This window comes from Augochlora pura, chromosome 7 (genome assembly GCF_028453695.1).
Source record: "Augochlora pura isolate Apur16 chromosome 7, APUR_v2.2.1, whole genome shotgun sequence".
Classification (NCBI taxonomy): domain Eukaryota; kingdom Metazoa; phylum Arthropoda; class Insecta; order Hymenoptera; family Halictidae; genus Augochlora; species Augochlora pura.
Window position 1 is genome coordinate 34,922,340 of NC_135778.1, and position 25,826 is coordinate 34,948,165.

General features: G+C 47.8%; 1 protein-coding gene across 17 annotated transcripts in view; it reads right to left on the minus strand.

The window, feature by feature from the left end:
• Pmca (plasma membrane calcium-transporting ATPase 3) overlaps positions 1-25,826 on the minus strand; it is a 71,692-nt gene that overhangs the window by 32,065 nt on the left and 13,801 nt on the right. For 10 of the 17 annotated variants that reach the window (XR_013494358.1, XM_078184504.1, XM_078184506.1 and 7 more), the window contains 12 exons: positions 11,559-11,729; positions 10,288-10,565; positions 10,008-10,208; positions 9,440-9,666; positions 9,230-9,365; positions 9,012-9,146; positions 7,898-7,933; positions 6,626-6,999; positions 6,043-6,527; positions 4,922-5,967; positions 4,501-4,715; positions 3,858-4,009 (listed from right to left, as the gene is read on the minus strand). Coding sequence is in view for 16 of the 17 variants with exons in the window: in XM_078184504.1 (XP_078040630.1) it covers positions 3,858-4,009; positions 4,501-4,715; positions 4,922-5,967; positions 6,043-6,527; positions 6,626-6,999; positions 7,898-7,933; positions 9,012-9,146; positions 9,230-9,365; positions 9,440-9,666; positions 10,008-10,208; positions 10,288-10,444 (3,164 nt within the window). In the remaining variant the exon portion in view is untranslated. The other 7 variants (XM_078184500.1, XM_078184499.1, XM_078184496.1 and 4 more) reach the window with 5 other exon arrangements.

Genomic DNA, 25,826 nt, shown 5'->3' on the forward strand with positions numbered 1-25,826 from the left:
TAATGTTTTACGGCGTGAAAAGAATGAGCCAACGAACGAGGGGATGCGATGAGGTGCAATGCAGACAGAGTGAGCGATAAATGCGTATTCTGCTGATAGAACGGAAACGAATGACACTTGTAGAAAAGCGTGTACAAGTGTGAAGATTGAGTGTGCCCGCGTGTGTGTCCATGTGGCTACGTGTCTAGGTATACCTCTATCTCTATATATATATTATATATATAAATCTATTTACACGTGTAGAGAGCGTATCGTAACGGGCGGGACCCACCAACGATGGGAGAAGTCTGGAAATCAATGGGCGAGACCCTGGTCTATCGGGTGCCACCCGGTACGATGCGTTCTGTACAAACCGATTTCTCTGTTTCTGTGTTTGGAGACACTCGGTACATGGTTCGTGTGATGGCGGAGATGATGAGATACTTTTGTACTTGTTAGGGGATAGCAATGAACGGGAACGAAAAACAAGACAAGAGAACACAAAACAAAAGAACAAGAAATAAAGATGAAGAAAAATTGTAGGAGGCTGGATTTTGTTATGGGCGTGCGGAGGGGTCTTCGTAGGTGGGTGAGACCGGGGCGAACGAGTCTAGAGACGGTCATGGAGACGGAGAGGAGGGGATGGACAGGATATCGGTTACTGATCTCCCAGCTCGTTCCTTCTTCTCTGGGCGATCTCGGACGGATTTCGATTAGATCGATTCCGGAATCGATGGAGGTACGACCGCGATGATCGATCGGCCAGCGATGCTGCGGCGTCATCTCCTCCCCTTACCTGTCGGAGGGACTCGAACGGGTTTATTATCAAAGCTCAAGAACCGCGGCTACGTCTCTACGTAACACGTCCTACGCAGGACAATAGTCGATTGCGAAGCTTGAACAAAGCGAATACAGAAGATTAAGAACATTAGGCGAGATGTAGAAACAAAAACCCCAACACCGTGCGTGTCTCTGAGTGCGTGTATCGGTGCGGGTCGACGTGGATACATGGTAGGTCTGTGTTTTGTATAGACGGTGGTTTTGTATGGACAGGCGGGGGCGGGGGAGGGGGGGGGGGCAAGGGCAGGGGACTAGAGTCGCCGGGTAGGCGAGGTGAGAGCACGGAGGCGTCCCCGGTCGCTGAACGGCCCACGGATTCGATGCGAGCACCGAGCTATCGTTCGATATCTCTCTGGAATGATTTGCAACCGGATCTCCTTATCCTCGTTGCGAGTCTGATGGAAGAGGGAGGAGGAGGAGGTGAGAGTTGTCACCTAAGCACACAGAGACAGATAGTAAAAGAGAAACAGAGAAAGAAAGACGAGTCAAGGATTTCGAGGATAGTATTGTCTCTTTTTGGCTCCATGTATGCGTGCGATGGCGGTGGACGTATGTGATGGGACAGATGGACAGAAAGAGAGAACGGAGGAACGGTCTCGAGAAAAAACAGCATAGAGGGTAGTATACAAGAAATACAAAGAGAGAGAGAGAGAGAGAGAGAAAGAGAGAAACGGACAAAGAAACACAAGAGTGAAAGACAGACAGAAAGGAAGCAAGAAAGAAAGATAGACAAACGGACGGACAAACAGACAGAAAAATAGATAGACAGACGGACAGACAGACAGACAGACAGAAAGAAAGACGGTTAAGTATAGCTCCAGCGATAGAGTGATACAGACAAGTGCTAAGCGCTGGTACCACTTGACATATCGTCTATACATGGGTATCTTTTTTTGCACCGGCTTCGAACCGAGACACCGATAGATCGAGGCTAAATCTATGCGCCACTGAGTTTCCTCGCACCACTAATCGAACGACACGAGTGAATCGTCGCTCATTCGTTTGTTCAAGTTACAACAAACAAGTACGTAGGCAGGGTTGGTAGTTTGTTAGTGCATGCAACAGCTAAGCCTGCTATATCCGGCCTGATCCAGATTATCAGGGACCATACTGATTCAGTGTCCAAAAGCGATAAAGTAGCGGTATTTTCTCGTCTACAGGGTGTTCCCTCGCGAACTTGAAAATTCCATTGCATTATCTTTCTAATAATAACATGACAAAGTTCAATATGGCCCTGGGAATACCCTACGTCCATTGAAAATCTACTGGTGTTCGCGCTTTCTCTAAGATGGCTTGGATACGCACACCGTTCCGACACTGACATACTCCGTTCACTGGCCGATGGAAGGTCCACGATGTCATGAGCTTAGAGGTGGGAACAGGTGGAGCTCCAAACGGCCAGGGAAGGGCCAGCAGTGACGTATAATCATCGAGAGGGGTTGGGGGAGCGAGGGAGGAGCCGAGCATCATTCTGTCGCGATTGTAGCGTCCAATTCGTCTCACGATTTGGGCTGAATCGGACTGTCAGGTGTCTAGGGAGCATGCTACGTAAAGCGATACGCTGATAAACTCTCTCTCGGTATAGAGAGGGGGAGGAAACAGGCGAAAAAGACACGATAAAGCGATACATACATATATATGTAAACATATATATATATGTAGAGGAGACGGGGTGGTGGTGGGAGGGGCTCGTTCAGAAGCGAGATATATATATATAATATACTTAAGGAAAACAAACGGAAGCACTACGCTATCACAGCTACCAGTTAATATAGTAATATATAATATGTAAATAGAACTTTCTTTCCACGATGCATGCCTCCCTTCTATTATACACGTTCACACGATATACCGATACACGATGATACTTATCTTCTCGCGTTATAACTCGATTTCGCTTATATGTTTTTGCGCACGATAGGCTCGTGTCACGCTTGCTGCCTTTCATGAGCAATGCGGGTGGGACCTGGGACGTTGGTCGCGTTTTGAGACCAATCCTCGTACACGACCAACGACCGTCGACAGAATCTTCTTACGATAACAGAGGCCGAGATAGAAATTAATCGCGACGAGCAGGCGGAGCTGAGAAAACGGGCGGAACCGGGTCCGCCCACTTTCCCCCCTCCTTTCTCTTTTCCGAGAGAAACCTCGAGTTTGCTCGAAGGAGACACGACGCGACCGTTGTATCATTCGCGACGGATCGATACCGAGTGTGGTTAATACGTGTTGGGTTCATGCAAAGACGGCTCTATATTATGTACCAAAAGAAGGGTCTCGTTGGAATCTCGGTAAACGGCTATGTACGATATTCGAACCCGAACAACAGGTTGCTCTGGTGAGATAGACAGAGAAATAGAATGAGAAAGAGAGAGAAAGAGAGTGTGAGAGAGTGGAGGAGTGAAGGTGGAGGGCGGATGTTAGTTACCAACGATTACGAGCAACGAAAAAGAAATAACGGGGTTAAATGTCGGCGACAACGCACGCGTTTGTCACAGAATAGAAGCCCTACGTTTCGTTTGCAATGTCGCGTCGCATCCGATGCAAGAAAGCAAGAAACATCCTCGATAAAATATCTACGGTCGCGCGGTTTACGTATTTTCGTTTCGATTATATGTTTGACGGCTGTAATACGTTACCAGCATCCGAGAAACTTAAAAAGAGGCACAGACAGCAAAAAAAAACGAAAAGAACGAAAAGAGAATAAATACGTGGAAAGAAAGAAAAACAGAAAAGAGAGTATATACAGAGCAACCGATTCGTTGCTGCCGCTGCTCTCTTCGAGCAGCGTTTGTGTCGTCTCGGACGCTCTGTATACGTAAGTACACAGGTGGAACGTGTAAATATAATAATTTATCGGAGGCCCTCGAAACTTAATTTTCAACATTCGGGCGAGCAAGTGAACGCCCACATAATCAAACAGAAGTATCTCTCATCATCTATAGAGACAGCTAGAGACAATTTCTTAAAATGTTTCTTTTCTTTTGACTTTTTTTCTTTTTTTTTTGTTGGTTGTTGGTATAGGTGAATGTATCACTTACGAAAGGATTTTAGGAATCTTGCGCGTAGGAATAGTCGTAATTATTTGGCCCCACAATAGAGTACCGACTCCGAAGAACAGGCACCACATCCATTGTTCTAAAGTGAGAGCTTTCGTGCTGAACGCCATTTTACCATACTGTATGATAACTACCTAGAAAAGAGACATACGGGTCCGTTAACGGGGATGGGCAGAAGAGAATCGTTTCACAGTCACCGTGTATCTGAGAGATCAACACCACAGGTTGGCCGCAGAGAGAGCTTGTGTTTCTCTTTAGTCCATCCTCTGCTGCGACTTCGCCTCTCTTCTGGTTCGGTCAACCTATCCTGCTTGCGATCGAGCTACAAATTCGCCGATTCTTTATCTTCCTACAGCCTCGTTCTCACTAATTAGAAACACCTTGGTGAATTTGTAGGAGAATAGGCTGTGCAACGCAGGACTAACAACTGCTCCCTGGATGCGCGAACGTCTAACGCGTATGGTAAATGATAAACAAGTATTTAAAAATGTTAGAGAGTAAATGCTCGCACAACCAGAGAGACATTGAAACCGTTATAGATCCTAGGAGGTGATCTTGCCCGACTAGGTCATCATATCGATACAACATCTGAAGAACGCGGCAATCTACGCGGATGATTATTTACCTGCGATAGACACGTGAGAATCCAGATAGAATAAAAGATGGGGTTGGTGAATATTCCTTGGAAGACATTACGCTGACCATGGATTTTCCTGGCGTTGAATTCGTTGAACAGAGTCATCATGACGAACGTGTTGAAGATGACGGTGAAGTGTTGCGTTGGACCGCCGCCAGCCTGGGCCACCCCTCGGCCAGTTTCGATGTCTAGCATCTTATCACCTGTCGATCAGAGATTACAAAATTAGACGGACTCGAGAAGAATGCGTTTCAGAGCGTGTGGTTCTCGCACCTGGCTCGCCTCGGAGTCCAAAGAGAAAATTTCAACGCACCGAGGATACACTTGATACACTGAGTAATGGACCGAGGATGAGCCAGGTGTCGTACGTGCGATATATATTTATATTATGGATAGAAGAGACAATCACCAACGAAAAGAAGCATAAAAATAACGGTCAGCTGATAGACGGCTTGACCAAGGATGTTCTTCATCATTGTCCTGGAGATGAGCGGTTTCGTGCGACCGTATGGTCTGCGAAGAAGGAGATCGTTCGTAGGCATTTCGGTGGCCAATGCGAGGGACGCTAATGTGTCCATGATTAGGTTCACCCACAACATCTGCACCGCTTTAAGGGGGGAATCTTGCACGGCACACGCCCCGATAAAAGCAACTATAACAGCGACGACGTTCACCGTCAGCTGAAACTGCAAGAACTTGGCTATACTATCGTAGACGTTTCTACCCCACATAACCGCCTTCACGATCGAGGAGAAATTATCGTCCGTTAAAATGATATCGGAAGCCTCCTTGGCAACATCGGTACCGGCGATGCCCATAGCAAACCCGACGTCCGCTTTCTTCAACGCGGGACCGTCGTTGGTGCCGTCGCCTGTCACGGCGACCACCTCTCTGGCCGAACTAGCCTTGCTGTCGATGATCCCCTTTACCAGGGTGTATTTGTCCGTGGGCGACGACCTGGCCAATACCCTCAGCTTTGGCCACACCTTATCCAACAGGTGTTGCTGCACCTCGCCGTTGCTGTCCCTGATCCTCCTGTTAAACTCCTTGCCCTCGAGGATCAGGAAGTCCTCGTTCGGCTTCAGGATTCCGCATTTTAGGGCTATCGATCGAGCTGTGTTTATATTGTCGCCCGTCACCATACGGACGGTGATGCCGGCCTTCTGACACCTCCGGATCGCGTCAGGCACCTCCGGCCTAACCGGATCCTCGATACCGACGACGCACAGACACGTCAGATTGTTCACTATGTTCTCCTCGTCCTCCCAATTCGGCTCGTTGTCCACGTGCACCTGATTGATCTCTGCCTTGCCAGGAACGAAGTCGCGATAAGCAATGGAGATGGTGCGAAGTCCGTCGCACGCCATTGGTTCGATCACGTTCTTTGTCAGACGGTCCTGCATCTCTTTGGTAAATTTCTCCAAATGACCTTCGCGACCATATATAAAGGCACATCTGCAAACAAACAAGCAAACTATTTAGCATCCTAGTGTTTCGTCGCGCCACCCTATCGGGGTGGTTGAAACGTACTTCTTCATGATCATCTCGGAAGCGCCCTTGGTGAAGAGTCTAAATCCACCGCCTTTCCTCGGTACCACGGTAGACATGCTCTTCCTAACGCTATTGAACGTGTACACCCGCGTGAAGGTTTCCTCCGGTTGATCGTCCCGTATCGTTTGATAGTTCATGCCCAGGGCTACTACGAATCCAAGTAAGGCACATTCGGTTTTATTGCCGATCTGAAGCGGCAAGTCTGTAGGGTCTTGCGCGGGCATTATTCGGGATGTGTACGCTGAATTTATGGAGATCGCCTGGACGACCAGGTTGCCGATGTGGTTCGGAATGTCCGAGAACTTCGGAGCTGTCTTGCTCATCTTCTCGCATAGGTACGACTGAACGACGGTCATCCGGTTGGTTGTCAGGGTACCAGTCTTATCCGAACAGATTGCCGTTGCGTTGCCCATCGTTTCGCAAGCGTCCAAGTGACGTACCAGGTTGTTGTCTTTCATCATTTTCTATCCACGACGCATCAAATGATTAGTACGCTGATCTCTAAGATTCCATGGATCTAGAACTACATGCTAGAGCTATATAGAGCTACATTCGAACTTACCTTTACGGAATAAGCGAGAGACAACGTGACTGCTAGAGGAAGACCTTCGGGAACGGCGACCACCAGTACCGTTACACCGATGATCAAATGCCGCACCAGATCACCGGCGTACGTATTCTTCCAAGGTTTCCCCTCTATGACGAACGTCGTTACGCAGAACTGAATGACTAGAATGAGAACGGTAAGCGCTGCTATGGTCGAGCCGGCGTAACCGATTTGTATGGCGAGTTTAGTTAGCTTGGCTTGGAGAACACTCTTCTCTTTCTTCCCTTCGCCGCCGCCACCTCCGCTGCTAACTGCATGACCCTCTCCGGCTTCTGCTTTGGCTCCGCTGCTGACATGACTGTTTCCAGTGATCTCACCAGCTTCGTCCCCTTCATTTGCAACATACGGAGTAGTCTGATAAATAGTCCTTAGGACGGATAGGTTGACCACGAGACTCGATGCCTGCTCGTTCAAGACTCGTTCATAGAAGAGGTTCAGTGTAACAACTTTGTCTCGAGTGTACATTGTCAACGAACAGTCATCGAGCCCCCTGAAACACTTAGAACTATAATAGTCAGCTTACGCCTTCTAATCATCTACTATTGGCAACGATACCGACTACAGGTATCCTTAGAAGGGCAAGAAGTATAGTGAACGGTACTACAATGATAAGCGAAAATAGAATAATAAGAAGGTAAAGGTGTGACAATAATAATACGTAAAGAACATAGAACGCAATATAAGACCAGTTGCTGTAATGCCAAAGAACAGAAGCTCGAACGGTAATCAAGCAGCCGCTAAATATTCCAAATGCAGAAGAAACCATTGCTGTTAAGAAACATTCAGAAATATATAAATGTTAGAAGAAGATACAGAGAAGCACGGACGAAACAATCTTGTCTACCTCGATTAGGGATCTTCTGTTTAGGGAAGATCCATGATCAAACTAAAAGATACATTGATCCAAACTGAACGCAAACATCTTTCAAAAACTATAGTGTGTGCAGTAACGGAAAGAGACAGACTAAAATGTCAAAGATACAAAATAAAACAATAGTCTGTATCGTTGTTCTTTCCCTAGCGCGTGTTTTATCCTTCTTAAAAAAGATTAGAGAGTAGGTAACCAAATTAGAGAGACAGAGAGTGAGAGAGAGAGATAGAGAGGAAAATTAAATAATATTGAAAAAAGTAAACTAAATACGCGGGCGTGCCTATTGAATAGAACAAGTACACGCTCAACACCGAAAAATGATGGACAATAATAATTTATGATAGTGCTTTATTCACCTGTTAATGACTTCTTCTTCCGCTGCTTCTTAGCCTCTAGATAAAAAAACGCATGCAAAATAAAATCGATTAGCAATCTATCTAAAAATGTAATATGCCAGGAATAAGTTACGCCATATTCGTAATTTAATATTCTAAGTATCTTGGTATCAGGTCTTTTGTGGGATTCGGCTTAATTACTATAGTGGACAGCCCAGAAGGTTTCGACTCTAACCATTCTCGGACAAGCAAAACTCTAGTTGCAAATTGCCGATGTCTATACTCTAAAACAGCATTGTCTTTAGCGAGGTGTGTGCGTGTCAAACAAAACCAGCCTTCCAGGTTGTGCAGTAACAAAAAAAAAAACATAAGAATATAGGTGAAACAAGACATACACGAAAACATAAATCACAAGAAAGCAATCCTAGTCTTTGACTAATATGATAATCCGTTGTATATCAAAGTCGTTTTTTGATCTATCAAAAATCGACCTGTAAAAAGAAAATAAAAGCTAGTGTTTTTGATAAAAGAAAATGTTGTACGAAACACACAGGGCAGGAGAGCAAACATTTACAACAAAATGCAAACTAACGTGATCGTGAGCATGCCATACAAGTGAGATATAATATACTTAACCATTCTCTAACGTCAACGTGGTAAACGTGAGATTTAAATAAATAATCATTTTCCTCCTCGATCAATCACATTATTCTCTTGTTCGAATAGCAATTAGTAAATCATTAACAGAGTGCTACTAATACATGCCAAGGAAACGAAAGAATAATAAGTATAGAACTAAATTCATAGAGAAAAGTGTTCACATCAATTATGAAAATAAATACCATGCTCCCGTTTCTCTACGATTGCACTTACGCTCTGTGTCATGCGAAATTTTATTGCATCGGTTGCTACTATTTTTTAGAAAATCTGTTTCGAAAATCTCTATCTGCTCGTTACAATTCTACCATAGTTAAGTGGCTAAAGATCTTTGATAATCAGCGTTGTCATTCTCAAAAGAAATTCTATGGAAATGGAAATAAATACGTGTGTATGCATCTACGCTATACTACTCAGAAAATCCCGGTATTTCGGAAGATGATCGAGGTCTACGATCGCTGTCCATGTGTCTACGTACCTTTCTTCATTTTCTTGATTTCTTGCTCTTGGTGATCAACGGCAGCACCCAATAACGTAAAGATAATACCAGCCTGCGAGTTAACGCCTACCGCAGTTACTAACATTTTTCCAGAGCCCTCCATCACGTGAGTACCTGTGAGAAGGAAATAACGGTTTAAAAAAAAACAGTGAGATTACGAGTTTTTCATCATAAATCATCCGCGGTGAAAGATTTACCCGAGAGAACCATGGGATCAAAGCCTTCTCCTTTCTTCACATGGTCTGATTCTCCGGTTAAACTGGACTCGTCCACTTTCAGATCGTTGCTTTGTATAAGAATACCATCTGCTGGTAGCAGGTCTCCATACTTTATCTGAAGCACAGAATCAATTTTTACGATTAGTACAGAAATTTGTTTGCGGAGAAGGTCAAGATTGTAGTACTTACCTGACATATGTCGCCAACAACTATGTCAAATACAGCGATCTGTTTGACCTCCCCTTGTCGAATAACGGAGAATTTGTGTTCCCCTTCTATTCGACTCTGGAGGCCTTTAAATTGTCTTTCTTTAGAATAATCATTGAAAGCTGTTACTATCACCACCACGATCACAGAAATCAATATAGCGAGTCCTTCGATCCAGCCGTACTTCGCCTCGTCATCTTCAAATGAAGCTAAAAATTCAAACGTGTTTTACTAAATTATCCTCAAAACTTGTTGCATATAAATTTTCCGTTAGAACCGGCCACATGACCGGTTACAAGTCCTGACACATGGTATTCAGAACTATCCTCTTATCAAACGATTATGTAATACCATGTTATGAAATGTGTGAAAAGTATCTTTTTATCAGATATATTATCGATGCTACTTTTATAGTTGTATGAGATCAGAGCATGGTGTGTCCATTATCCAATGATTAAAAAATATCAGCAAATGATATAGATTACAAGTACACGGTGGTATCTTTGCTAAATGGAATGCCTGGACGAAATTACCATCTTTAAATACTTACGTGCCGCTTCCTCTTCATCTGCAGGTTGATAAAAGCTAAGACCTAATGAAACCAATGCTGCTACTTCCAAGATGATTAACGTAACATCTTGTAAAGCCTCCCACACTAGTTGTAGAAACGTTTTTGGTGGTTTTGGAGGTATTAGATTCGAACCAAATGTGTCTCGTCTATGCTGGATATCCGCCGCTGAACCACTGAGACCTATGTATGAAATAAATAGATATTTAATAAAGTTCTCAAAACACAGATTAGATAAAGAAAAAATGATTGTTAGTTTTACCTTCACTGGGTGAAGTATATAATTTTTTACAAATCTCCTGCACACCACCATGGCTATTGATTTTATTGACACCTTCACGTCCCCGGAACTCCATGAGCTCGCGAAGTTGCTTAAGAGTGACACCATATTGGGCCGGTCGGCCATCTATTGTTGCCATTTTGCCTCGTCCACCGAGGTTGGCCTAAGCCAACTCTACTGTGCTTCTTAAAGTTAGCAGCTCCTATTATTCTCTGGTGTCACTGACACCACTGGCCTCCAGTAAATTAGAAGACCAACAGCTGAAACAGAAAAGTAAACAGCCTTAGAATATTTTATTCTATTTTGTTCTGAAGTTCTCTCCAGAATACCAAGTAAGGATGTGCTCCAGGAAGAGGTCATTAGCGTACAATAAAATGATCTGAATCATAGTTATATATAAGTAGGTGTGTCGTACCATATTAACGATATTTGTAAGTCACACGACCTACTCTCTGTTACATCGGCAATAAATACAGAAAAGTCCTGATAGTTAAACAGATGTCTTACACAGTATCGAACAACACGATCAAATGGTCCAGACAAGAGGAAAATATTTCAGGGAGAGGGCAATCCCAGCATCCATTATAGCATGTTATTCGAAGACTGGGAGGCTGACACACGATCACAGCAAAGAAGTCTGCAGAACCGTGAAGGTTACAGATAGCTCGAGCGCGTCACCAACGATAGATATTTTAAGCCTGTCGCAGGTGTCGAGACTAAAATCAAGAGAGATTTCGACGCGACCGTGAAGGAAGGAAAGAGAAGAGAAGACGGCTTCCGGAGACACGACACGACACGACACAACAGGGAAAGTCGGTGCCGATGAACCCGACAAACGTTTATCGACTGGTCAGCGGCGAAGAACGCGTAGGAGGCCGGGAGTAAGATCACCGTCTCGGTGTCTGGGAATGCGACGAGTCGACGAGCCACTCTCGGCTGTCACCGAACGCCGACACACGGTTTTGAGGTTATGTGGCCTGGTCTTTGCAGTCGCGAGCTGCTCGTTACCGAAATCCTGGTTGCAGCTGCCGTAAAACGGGACGGTCACTTCCGAAATTCTGTCACGACAAGGAAGAATAACGGGACCGAGCGATTGAACGGGCGGCATCATCGATACTCGGTCTAAAAATAACACTGACCACGGGGACAGAGACAGAACGACCACACACACACACACATAATATGGAGAGAGAAAGAGAACGAGAAAGACAGGAGATAGAGAGAGAAAGAGAAAGAAACTGTGATCCGTTTACCTTCTGGTGACAGTGTACGCGTTAACGTGGAGAGGGATCGCGAATTCTCATGCAAACCGATCTCTCTCGTCACTGGTACGGGCCCTCGAGCTTCATTCTTCCCTGTCGATTTCTCGGAACGTGGAAAACCCGATTCGCCGACCACGACCACACAATCCAGTAGCAGTGAACCTGTGGTCGCCACGGAAAGGCGTGTTAAGTGAAATAAGCCATTAGCAAAGCGGTAATCGATTCGTGTTGCCCTCTAGCCGCTCGCACGCGTACTGCGCCAAGTTCACTATTTTCCTCGGGATTCGAGCAATCCCCAGTGCTGGATCAAACAACGTGGCCAAACAGGGAGCCAGTCAGCGAATCAGTTTTCTATTCGTCGATATACGAAACAATTTAATTTCCTCCAGAAACTTTTACGATACGGTCAGCACTGTTCACACACGTCCACTCTGCACACGCACACAGGCGCGCACGCAAAAACACGAAGAGTTTAAATTTCCAATTCACGCGAATTTAGTCGCGTATTAAAGGTGATAGGAACCGTCGATTCAAAATCTCGAAAGCCATAGAACACGAGACGAAAACACACTGCCGAGGGTGGAAGTCTATCGAGAATTCTCGAATCGAATCGCGTCAAATCAAATCAAATCGAATCGAATCGATCGAGATTGAATTCGATCGGGAAGAGGTGGCGCGAAACGAAGTGTCCTGTCACCGTAACAATTCTAGTTTCGCAATGGCTGATCTACGACACCGTGGAACGTGCGATAGGAGAGCGAAAGAGGAGCTGCGACACATCGCACGGCGAGTCTCGCGATCGACTGAGTCGACCGCGCTCCCCGCACATTTTCACTTGGAAAGTTCAACCTGATTCATTCATCGCGTTTACGTAATTTTTACTCACAACTCTATTTTCATCCTATTACAAGGCGGGCCGCCGCCGCTGCGCCGGTTAAACAACTGGTTTTCTCGTCGCGTCACGTCAGACAGAATTCCTTTTGCAATGAGAGAGAACTCGCGGTGATGTAACAAGCCAGGGTGACGATCGCGCACGTATCTTTCAATTAATTCATTACCGGCTGGACAAATTCGTTGGAATAATTGCATCACGGCCCGTTTTGTGCCTCGGCAGAAGGGCACCGCGTTATTGTGTGCCGTGCGTGTGCAATTTTCCGTTTCTGCCGTTTCTGGAGGCTAGCGGCGGCCGCGGAAGTTAGGCGAGGCGCGCGCACCCGAATTGGCGGGTCCACTGTCGAAAAGCATCGATCCGAACGAATCGATACACGAGATCGAACCGAACGATTCTCGCGATGCGGTCGGTGGCGGGAAACCGGTCGAGACCAGGGATTTAATGGAACGTAGAGGGTTTTTTTTTCGTTAACGGAAGAGAACGGTGTTGCGTTTAATAGTCAACAATTCCGTTTCCTTGTTGTCCCCTCTCGGTCGATAGCCCTCTCGACTGTTTCGAGAGCGTCGTTTAGCTGAAAGGAATTGTTTCGAAAGCGGTCAGAGACCATTTCTTTGGCCGCGTGGAGGCGAGAGATATTTTCCGTTCTATATATTTCGGTGAGAAGAACAGACCAGAGCTGACAGAGTGAGACGCACCCACACCCACACAGACAAATAGATAGAAAGAGAGACAGAGAGAGAGAGAGAGAGAGAGAGAGAGAGAGAGAGAGAGAGAGAGAGAGAGAGAGAGAGAGGCTCGCGTTCGATATCGTTGATTGAGTTGAAGGGCTGCGGAGAGTCGATACGGGGCAAACAGAGCGGCAAAGTAAGAGAGGAGGACAAGGAATCCTTTTGCCGTCCAATTCCAACTATTTTCGTATTTTCACGCGGATTCCCTTCCCCATTGTTTACCCATGGTTCGAGCTCTCGAGCCAGCCATCGCGTCGACGGGATCGAGGAAAATTCTCGTTATCGACTACTCTACTCTCTCGCTGCGTCACGTCGCGCTTCGCCGTCCAACCATTTTAATCGTTAAACACTCGACGAGAGCCGGGGCTTGTCGGGACGTGTTACGGACATCAAATTGAAATCGAACGCGATATCTCGAGATCGATGTCGACGTCCAAATCAAACTCGAATTCGATGCCGTCGGTTAGGCTGTTTTATCGGCAGGTTCTTCTTCGTGCCTCCGTTTACAAATTACTCAAAGAATGTAGAATAATAGGGGGTGGAGGTTTTGGATGGCGTGCATCGACCCCCACGTTCGATTTATCGGCGAGGTGTTAATCGCGCGTGCGGCGGAAGGGACGCGAAAGGTCGTGGGGGTGCCAGGGAAGAAATCGAGTAATCCCCCCTCCCTCAGAGTCGTAGAGGGGCTCGATATAGGTTCGATATGCGTGCAGAGTTGTTGACCAGGGGAGGGCTTCCTTAATTAGAAGCTGATTCGATGGGAAGACTAACTACTGCCTTACTAAGCGCAAAGGTGGTAACTGCCCTTATTTTACATTTCATTCAACCGTGGGGAGACACGCGATCGTTTCGCTTTCCTGTCTACTGTCTACCATCCGCTGCATACCGCCCGCGACTGTAAAAGGCTCGATAGAAGACGGAAAGAAAAAGCAAGGTGATGGACTCGTACGTAAGGAAGGCGAGGCTAGGTAAAACAAGACAAGACGGAAACGATTTATCGGGAATTCCGTGGATGGGTGCTCGCCCGGCGATAACTTATCGAGCGTCTAATTATAATGACTCTCGGGACCGGCTCTCTCATTCAATCGGATAAAATCGACCTATCTCTCGACAAGCGGTCCGGGCCGCTGCCCCCGACTCGTGTATAATTAGTGTAGGAACATGCTCGAGACGCGATAAGGGAGCTCTCGTACACTGTACACACGGTGCACCTTATTTCTGGACCCCTTCGGAATTCAACCTGCCGGTTCCCTATTAGGTATCTCTATTGGCCGAGTATCGGCACGAGCAACCACAGGCCACACACGCCTCTCTCTCTTCCTCTCTCTCCCTCGCTCGCTCGCTCTCGCTCCATGTATTTATATTGATACCGACCCCGTGTCTATTTCTGTGATTTTCAAGCGATAGCAGGCACGCTTTTAAAGCCGAGGAACACTATCCCTTCCGTTGTCCTTGATCGCTCCTTTTTTCCTAAGGGCACATCCTCTGGAAATCTAGGCTTTCCATTTCTAAGCGAGCAACATATCCTCGAATAATCCAGATGGTTTTGCTACTAGTAAAATGGGCGGAGTCAGAGCAGTGGCCCCGATGGGCGGAGTCAGGGCCAGCGGTAGCTGAACACTTAGGCTCTTCTAGAAGTATTAGCGAAAACGGACGGCGGGATGGGATCGGTGAAATGTGGGCGGGGTCAGGACGATGCCTCATAGGGCTCGAAGAATCCTTTGACGAATCAGGAGAATCGCGGCGATCGATCGCGTGTTAACGGCCTTGTTAAACGACACACCCGGTCCCGCGTGAATCGAGTCGAGCAGAGGAGGCAAGAGAGACAAGAGGGAGGGGAGGGGAGTGAGGGTAGGGGGGGTCAAGAGGTAGAAATTTAATCTTCCTAATTCCATTAGTTTTCGTGTAATTCGCTCGGGTCCCAGCCGACCGGTTCGCGTGATTTCGGCGACGAGGCCTCCATCTATGGGCCAGAACGGAAAGAAACGAGATCGAGAGATCCAGTCGATCCCGAAGTGGATCGATATCCGATCGCGGATAGCGGGGCTCTCACGTCGCGCGATCCATCGATCGGACACATCTTTTCGATTTGGATCTCTTCAAATTACCTTTTGCCGACTTAATCGCGACTGTAATCGCGCGGCGGCGCGATTAAGAAGTGCCCGTTAACGATCTCGATTGATTCGCGCGGCGATCGATCGCCGATCGATAGTGGCCTCCCGTATTTTTATACCAGCTTGAACGAGATCGAGCGTACGCTCTAGCGAACATAATACTAATAATAACGTACGATAAGCGATAACGATAAATCGAGGAAGGAAAAAAGAAAACTGCGGTAAATATTGGTCTACGGGGTGATCAGAAAACAACGACCACGGAGGAAACAACGTGCAAAGAGCCGGCGACGCGAAGATCAAACGTCTACGCTCAATTACGTGCAGAGAGCCGGAAAGAGGCAAGGAGTTTGATGACCAGAGGATGATCAAAGGATCGGCGGAGACGGTTTATTCGATTTGTCGACGGAGCGTGCGCGCGAGCGGCCACGGGTAACGAGAACGCGAACAGTGAATGGATTGTAAGGTCCTCGGCGAGGCGCGACCGCGTATTGCGCGAGTAATTGCATACGAATGCGGGAACGAATGCCGGAACGCAGGCGAGTGCACGCGAATGCCTCGGCGTGCTGTAAATCTCGCGTGCTCCGCAGCTTAATTATCGCTAGTCGCCGGTCGCCGGTCGCGTCTCTCGTCCAGCGAGCCTCGTTCTTCCATTTCATCTCATTCTTCGCTTTATGGAAACTTCTGGCATGCGAGACACGGGTTCTCCGAATTCGCTGACTTTTCCAACGACCGGTGATCGTCCGCGCGAATAATTCGAGATCTACCGCGTTGCTGTTGCGTGAAATTTCAGAGATCCAACTGACCTTGAATCTTCTAACTAACTCAACTAACTAACTAACTCATTTTCTGCGGATTCGATGCTGTTATAATTTGTTCCTCACGAAGTCATCGACGATCCTTTACGAATCCTTCGAGGGGGTTGGTAACCGAAAAAGAATTGCAAACAAACTTCGACGCAACGTCTCCGTAAGATTCTGACGATTAAAACAGCTCGGTAAGTTTATTTTCCTTAACGATTTCAGTCGCATTCCTGTTCCTAATTACATCGTCGATACTCCATACGATTGAGATTCTACTCGTACAAAATTGCGTGAACGCAAATATTGTTCGGCATTATTTTACGATCTGCACGTGTACACCCTATTCGCGAACGTCGAGGTAGTCGTTCGGGCGGATGATGGCGCGTCCATTGCATAACGCAGGCCCTCCTGGTCCATTCTAAAACGTAAACACCGTTGTTTTTGCCGAAACTATTCATAGACACGTTCAAAATGGATAGAAAGCTACCGAGAAATATCTCTCGGTATTTTCAACACGTATTTGGAAAACAGACCCGAGTTCCGCCTAGATTTTAGGAGAGTTCTCCGCTCGGTAGAACCGCGACTAGACCGATTCTTCGCGTGGAGAAAGTCCATGGTCCGGGTAAACAAGATAACGCGGGACGCACAGAAGCGTTTTCGGTATTCCCGTCGATTTCTCGCGCACCGAGAGAAGCCACGCGCGATAGTACGCCGTTCAAGGTCGCCGTCAAGCGAACGAAAGAACAGAAGTCAAAAAGAATAAGAGGAGGCGTGTAGAATAGTCGGTCGGAAGGACTGATTTCGGTGGTACAGGAGAGTCGGGCGGCATGGATCTCGGCCGATCAATGGCGCCACAGGCGAACGATCTGATTTTACGAGGTCTAGTCCAGATATACCACCAGTTTTACGAGTCCACCCCGCAGATGCTAGGACTTTACGAGTCCTAGGAGGAACCTTTGCCGAGGTTTCTCTAACGTCTCTGGCCAGCTCTACGAGAACCTCTCCGTCTCTCGGTGCTGTCCTAGGCCTGCGGAGAATCTCCCGGCTATTTCTATTCGAAGTACAGCAAAGAACCTACTTACGGTGGCGAGGTCTATCGCGTTTTCAAAATCCGCAGCTCTCCCGCGGTTCCCTCTCTCTCTCTCTCTCTTTCTCTCTCTCGGCTCTCGCGGTTACTCGCAGACAGACGAATATTTATAAACTCAAGGTCCCGGGGAGGGGGAGGGGGAGGGGGGAGGGCACGGACGGAGCCGGGAAACTTGGACACGGCTGCTCTTCCGCAAAAACTCATTTATTGGATCACCGGCGAGGTAGAAGAAGAGACAAGGGAAAAGGGTGTCGAGAGAAAGAAAAGAGAGGCGCTATGCGATATCGCCGATATAATATACGGGCTGACGGATCTCAAGATAGAGGATAGGTGTGCCTAGCGAGTGCCGCGGCGAGCCGATTGATAACGTGCCGAAGTAAAGTATTGTGTAAACGCTCGTGACGCTAATGCGCTCCGCGGTCGTCGCATTATGACGTCAATCGGCATCTCGCGAAACGAGCAGCCAGCCGGATGTAACGATCTTCGCCGAGACGCCGCGATCTCTCGGGCAAACGACCGTTAGCCAGGCACCGCGTACGTGTTTTAGCCAACAAGTTTGCCCGACCAGCTGCTTCGACTTTGACTCTACGGCTCGTGTTTCGCTGACCGGCGAAATTCGGTGATCGCGGCGAACACGCTGACCGAAATGCCGAACGAATCGGCGGCGTTCGCCGTGGAAGCGCGCGCGCACGGTCGCGGATAAAAGGCCGTTTGTTCCTCGAAGCAGAGAGATTCGCGGTATCGTAATCGCGGGAACCTCGGAATCCTATTTTGACTCGCGCACGTCAAACCGATCGCAAACATTCGCGCGTTTCCCCAGTCACGGTTCGAAATAAAAATATTTTATTGACTTGCCCGTAAAATGCCTACACTCCGGATTTATGTGTTTGTCCGCGGGATCTCGATTCTTCCTCCCTCCCGCCCTGCCTGCCTGCCTGCCTGCCTGCCTACCTTCCTTGTCTATTCGATCCTCGACCCTCGAGTAACCGTGTGTGTGCGCTGGTGCGCCTGTCTGTTTTCTTTGCTCTTCGATCGTCGGCCCTCGTTTATCTGTTACACGGCCCGAGGAGCATTTGCATTACACGATAACCACGCCGAGACACACTACCCTCCTTTTCCCTTTATCTCTCGGGCCGTCGCACATGGAAACAAGAAAAACTCCGGTAATCTGTGCCCGCTAATTGATTCGACGCTGATATCAGAGATAACGAGCCGTCGGCCGATTTACAGGCCGTTTCAGCGACCCGTCGCGCCGATCAGCAGACGGTAGGACGTCCGCGGTCAATATCCAAAATTTCTATCGAAACTTTAAGGTCGAAGGGCGTGGCTGAACCCTCGCGGGAGACGCGTCATCGCCTACGCGGTGGAACCTCCAGTTTTATCCTATTCGTAATCAATTGAATTATCATTTTGATCTATCTCAGGGTAACACCTAGCCTTGAACCAATGCTTTTACAGAGGACCGTTTAATCGAATTATGCGGCTGGCGACTGCGGGTACGCAAACTATATAAATTATTTAAATGTAACTTCCATGTATATCCAACCTTCTGCATAGTTTAAACTAAATAGTGTTAAAGCTCCGAGCTAAACGTGTCTTATCACGGCTGGATCTATACCGCTGAAGTTTTCTATTGATATCCGAATAATCAAGCATGCCGGGAACACTGGAACTAGATGACGTACAGGAGTTTAAAGAAACTTCGTAGTTGTTGTCGCATAGTTGTTCTCATAACGAATAGAAACGGATCGATTTCTTATGCCCGACAGCTTTCGGTACAATTATGCGCCTCATTGCTCCCGGCAAACATTCCGGAAAAAAAAAGAAAGGAGAAAAATTCATCTATTTTCCCTGAAGTTTTTTCCACGGGTGTTTCGCGGACAGAATGCTTATTCGTTTCGCTGTGCAGCGGAATTGCTCCGAGGGGCGTGGCCAGGGGTGTCGGAAGTGCTCCTGGACCGCCCCCAAGGGCCAACGTCGTCGCGGAGGCGACGAGAACTCGTTCCGAACGATATTCGAATCGCGGGAAGACAAACTACCAGATAAAAGTTATCTCCGTCTTGTCTCGTCCCGATTGAAACGCGTCTCTCGACGTACATATATTCTGCCCGCGATTCCAAGCGATTCCCAGCGGTTTCCAGCGACGATTCTTCGTACCCGCATCGGACGCTCGCCGCGCAGAGAATACCGATTAGCATGTTTCAATGCCGATACCGCGTCGGTCGTCATTCGTCTCGCGAGCCGTTCCACTCGGAATTCCTGTCTCCTTTCAATTATGACGCCTGGCGCAAAGAATCTGTTCGCGTCTCGACACCTTGGTGAATCAATGCGACGATTCACGCTCGCGTCGAGCCGATTTCTCTCGATCGGTTTTTTGGATCGATCGATCGTTGCCGGTCGAACGTCGGTCTCGCGGAATAAGTTTCGTCGCTGCGACTTCGACGAAGTTTATCGCGGAAACCTCGTTCCGCGTACTACTTCGACTTTGTCGGGCCGATATTACAGAGCCTGTTTATTTTTACCCGACTGGTCTAACGTCTGGGCGATCACCCACGTCGTCCACGTCCAAGATCGAGGGTTTCCTCGCGCGTTTCGCGAATCGAAGAATCGGCACGGTTTATTCGAGACGGGCGCGAGAAAGGGAAAACGCCGCCAAAGCGGCGAATCGGCGAATCCTTGGCTTACGGATTGTCCGACTTTATCTCGCATTCGGCGGACCATCCGCGAGAACTGGAGCAGTCCTTCGGCCGGAGAGGGACGCGGACGAGAGGCGAGGAGAGGAGAGAGGCGTTCGGTTTCTCCGGGAAGCTCGGCCAGGATATCTGGTGTTCCCGAACCGTGACGCATACAGTGTTATTACGTCACGAATCTTGGCCGGATGGCCGATCGATACCCGGCTCGTGTTATCATCCAACGACAAAAAGCCCGTCCAACTCGCTCTCCCACTCTCTCTCTCTCTCTCTCTCTCTCTCTCTTGCTATCTCCGACTCTATCTCTAGTTCCACCTCTATCCATCCTGCTCTTCTTCGCCGGCGGAATCGAACCCGACTGGCCAATTCCCCGAAGAATTTCGGAACTTTATATTTAGCGGATTCCCGACAGGCTGCATCAGCTTATTTCGTAGCACTCCGAAAATAATAATCGCATCGCGAGACGTCGCGGTCGTTTGCCGAAAAATTTCTAAAGCCAATCGCGACTCGCGACGCGAGCTGTACGCCCGGCGCGGCGACCGATTCCGCTTCGCTCGGCTCCGCGCCGCGCCGCGCCGCGCCGGTGTTGTAGACGTAGACAGTCACTTTCTCCAGTTAACAAACTTGGCGCTGGCTAAAAATACGCGGACACAACTCGGCGAAAAGTTCGCGGTGGATCGACGCGTTTCCCACAGTTCCGGCAAATTATAAATAAAATCGCCGGACGAACTTTTACGGCCGGATCGACCGGGATCGACCAACTTCCGAGCCTACAGTTTCGCGTGGAAATCGAAGAACGAGACGGATGATAACGCCCGATAACGGCAACAGCAGCGAGCGAGTGGAGCGATCGAATGAAATTTTTCGGAGACTTCCGATTTCTGGGGGATTACTGATTTCAGCCGCAGTTTCGCGGCGTCGTCACTCGTCTGGTCGCGTCGCTCCGGTTGGTCGTTAGTATTAATTTGATATCGGCCGCGTGTCGGCTCGCGGCAGGTCGGAGCGGATAGGAGCCGTATAAATACTCGCCGCTTGTCAAGTGTACCGGACATCTCTCTCGCTCAGAAGCAGCGAAAGTGTTACAGGCGCGAGCGTAACAATCGTGACACCATTACGCGCGATTTAATGCGCCGGTTAAGATTAGACCGGAATGCTAAATAAACCGTTAAACGCGCGACAATAAGGTTAATTCACATCAGACGTCGATGAAGAGGAAATTAAAAGCGTCCGACGCAACGCGGCGACCGACACCCCGCCGCCGCCACCGCCACCCTATCGCCACCCTGTCGCCACCCCGACGCCACCCTGCCGCCACCACCCGACGCTTCTTTGTTCTTTTTAAACTGCTATCGATCCGGGCGTTCCCTCGTTATTCGCTACTACGACGGGTCCGGCGAGGAACCAGCAGCGAGGCAGCCTTCGCTTTCCGAAATAACCTGCCTCCGCGTTCTCTCGACACCGGTCCACGATTGGTTCACCGTGATTCATGGTATACCTTCAGTCGATCTTCAGGGAACGATTTATTTATTTCTTTATCATTTATATGTGTAATTAAAGGAATGGAGAGAGAGAGAGAGAGGGAGAGAGAAGAAAAATTCACGAATTCGCGGTTATTTCATTTAATTGTCTTCTATACAAATTGTTAAAACTATAAAGACTCTTTCGTAGAAAATAATTCAATGAATGTGTCCGTTCGTGCATCCACTATAACAACATGAGAAGAAGTCTGTATATATATTCGGTCCTGTAAGTCTCGACAGGTCAGCACTGATTGGTAGTTTCGAATATTTGACAGCCTCGGCGTTGAAAGCTAAAGGAAACGAAAAGTTGGTCGGGATTCGAAATAAGGAAGATTCGTTTTTCTCAAAGTCTGCATCTGTACCGGTCCACGGTGTGTTCGGTGGGTCGCTAGCAAGGTGCTACCGCAGAGATGCGAAAAGGAACAACGACCCAGATGGTACGGTGCCAAATGAAAGACTAGGGTGACCTCGAGGACCGTTGGAGCTATTAGGTTGGTGCATATGAAATATCGGATTTTTAAGTGAGTACATAAAACTGCATATCTTTCTTCAAAAGCTATTGATTTAATCGAAATGTACCCAATTTATTTCAATACACCTTTCCCAACGTGAGTTTAATTCGTAGATGTCTGTCTTCGAGAAATTCTGATTTTTCGGATCAATAAACTAGAGTATGGAATTTCTTGAGACTGTCTCTATTTACATAACGTTTAGTAAAATATAAGTAAAAAAAGTAAAAGTAAAATATAAAATTTTATAAAATATAGATCTTTCGTCAACGCCGACTTTCACTATTTTAAACATTTAGGACAGTTTTTACGGGCTAAATAGTATATAACCGAAGACAGTCTCGAATATTTCATGACATTTACGTATTGAAATCTCGTTGAAAAAGGTGTAGCAAAGCAAACGGGGCATATTTTTATTAAATCAATAGCTTTAGAAAAAGATATATGGTTTTATATACTCAAAAATTCGATATTTCATATGCACCAACTTAATAAAATGCACTTTATCGCATAAGATAGAAACACTATAAGCCAGAAGATTTATTTCAGATTTCCAGTGGAAGTGGCTTCGAGCGCAAAGAGTTAATAGTCTCTAACGTCCGAGAGGTAGTGAGGAAGTTACGAAAATTTGGTAAAATGCAAGCGCGTGATTATGGTTGTAACTAGTCTCAATTTGGAATCATACAAGGCAGAGCTGTTCAACACGCTTCGGGGTGGGTAATGGAACAGCCACGCGCCGAGGGCGAACCTACTGGCAACGTCTTATCGGAGAGCTGACGTCAGAGAAGAAAAACTCAAGTGTTTACGTTTTTCATGCTAGCGTTCATTCTATTTCTCTTAATCCCGACATTATTTATGACAGGTCGCTGTCACTTTCTTCAAGTCGAACAACGTGTAGTTACTAGCGAAGAGTTCCGCGAATGCTTGAGGGACGTTGCTCGCGAAAGAAATTGACAACACTGTCCTAAAACTGCTCAAAATCTGCCCGAGTTTTCACGGGCTAAATAGTATATAAACGAAGACAGTCTGAATTATTCCATATCAGAGTTTATTAATTCTAAAGATCAAAATTTGTTTAAGACAGGCATTTCTGTATTGAAATCTTGTTGGAAAAGGTGTAGTAAAGCAAACGGGGCTTATTTGTATTAAATCGATAGCTTTTGAAAAAAGATATACGGTTTTATATATTTACTTAAACATCCGACATTTCATATAGTAGCGAGGCGATACGGCGATTTCAATGGAAAGAAAACAATTGGCAAATTGCGAGGGGAAATCGTGCCCGAAATGGGCGTGGCTTTGTCTCTTCGCAACTTCTAACGACCCGATGGACTACGAGAAAATTGGTCTAGTCGGTTTCACCGAATAATTATAATAATTGGCTTCTTTGAGCAACAGCAGAGCCCGCCGTATGTTAATCCTTCGCGGTCGGAGTGTTGCATCGCGTTCCAAAATAATTTCTACGTTCTCGAGTTCATTTGCATTTAAAAACAAAGAATTGTACGAGTCACGAGCCAACACTTTTATTGCTGTCGCGCACTGTTATTGCTACTAAAAAGCAATAGACGTCGTGCAACGCAACTTCTGAATTTCAATCTGAAAAGTACCATAATCCCGTGAAATCGTCGAGGTTGTTGCAGCATTGGAATGACTTGGACCGCGAGGGGTTAATTAAACGTCGCGGAGGAAAATGAATCGACGCGGTGACAGATAGGATAAAAAAAATCAATGAACGCGACAACAATGACAAGAACGACGAGAATGAGAATAATGAGAATAACGGAGTAAATCGAAGGGAAGTCTAGCCACTGGGGCAAGTGGTTCGCGTTAGCTCGATGAAGCATTCGATCGGTTCACGGTCGTGAGGGAGGGAGGGAGGGAGGGAAGGAGGGGGGCAAAGTTTTCGCGTAAAGTCGTCTCCACTTTAAGCGATCTAGGAACAAAGAAGCTTGAGAAACACTGGCGAGGTTTACGTTAGAGACCGGAGAGCTCGGTTCTCCGCGAGGCGGAGCGAGGCGCGAAGGGTGTCGAGAGAGAGAGAGAGAGAGAGAGAGAGAGAGAGAGAGAGAGACCGCGCTTTAGAGTGCAATTTCCAATACATCTCGAGGCCTCTTTGGCTGCACTAGTGTCCTTAATGCGCACATAGTTGATAGAGATCGATATCTGGAATTATTTTTGCGCCGTCTTTTGTGACCCATTTTTCAGCGACGCGGACTCGCGGACAGCGCGCCCCGCGATTCGCGCCGATTTCCAAGCTGATTTCCGAGCCGACGGCGTCGCCCTTCGAGCCAGCTTTCTGTCCCTTTCGCCTTTCCGTCGCGGCGCCTCGCCCCACTTTATTCGCGGGCCGATTCGTAGCCCGTTATGGAAGACCAACAACGCGAAATCAAGGACGCCGCTTATTATTACTAAGGGCTTCGATACCGATCAATACCGTATAATCCAGCTCCGCGTTCGCATAACATTCCTCCGCCCTCGCGATCTCGCTTCCCCGACGACTCCTCGCTTTTTCAACGACGGTTCGGACGATAGTCAACGGCCGGTCTTTGCCCACGGATTCGGTGAATTTTCATTCCGCCGAAGTAATTCGGTTAATCTGCGCGCGTTTCCCGGAAAAACGGCCGAACAATCTTTTTCCCGGGAAAATTGAGCGCCGCACGTAATCGCCGCAGCGGAGAAGAGAGGAGAGGATCGCCGATTATCGTGGGCGGAGCAGACGCGATTTTCCGAAGTAATTCACGGAACCGACTATGATCCACGGCCGTTTCAAGCGAGCCACCAACCAGGGAAACCTTGAAAACATACGCGTCAGGTAATTACACGGCTTCCTATCCCCGAGCATATTATAAAAGCGATGGCTCCACCACCACCACTACCACCTCCTCCTCCTCCTCCACTTCTGTTCCTCTTCTACTCTTCTACACCGCTAGGCTCCGCGAGTCGATTATAATCGCTGATATTTCGCTTTCTTACCCGATAATTGATCGACTACCGCGGCTACAGTCGATTCGACTCGGCGCTTCGCGTTTCAAATGTCTTTCCGTAATAAGCAAATGGAATAACGAAGGTCGGGCTATATGTGGGCCGTCCCATCGGCGAAACTGGGTCAGACTGTACCATTCAAACTGTTTCAGATAAACGCCGGTGGAGAGAGAGAGCGAGAGCCACAGAGAAAGGGAAAGAGAGAGAGAGAGAGAGAGAGAGAGAGCTGGAGAGAAAGGTGGCATTGTATCGCTAATCGATGCTAGTTTTTAATTAAAGTTTCGACGCGACCGAGCCACTCGTTAACGAACACCGTTATTGCGGAACCGATCCCCGCGTGCACCGAGAGGCGTCGCAGACTCGAAAGAAATCGGAACGAGTCGATATCGGATCGACGACGGATCGCTGGGGGGGGGATCGTCGGCGCGGGGGTGTAGCGACCAGAGAGTTACAGTAGTACGAGCCTAGAAATCGCGAGCCTAAAGCGACGCGCTCGATTAACGTTTCACAAGGCCTGGTTCGGGCCGTTCGATATTTACTGTAAGTCCGATCGAGCTCTCCGCGACACCGGGGAAAGGACTGTCCGAATAAAGGAAGGGAAGAGGGTTGGGGGGAGGGAGGGAGGGAGGGAGGAACATTTAAAGATTACGAGAGATGAGCTACGGCAATCAAGAAAGTTGGCAGACGGTCGCGGGGGTCGCGGCGGGCCGAGGCGTCTGGGGGCCGCGAGACCGTTGCCAAAGTATCAACCGACGACGCGACGCGCTACGCGACGCGACGAGACAGTGAGTCGACGGGGCGAACCTTTTCGGTTCCGCTGTGCTCCGCCGTTCCCCGTGCCTTCGCTCCTTCGCTCGCTGGCTTCCACCTCGCCCCCCCGCACCCGTCCCTCGCGCGCGATCAATATTTTCTGGCCGGCCGATCTCCACACCGC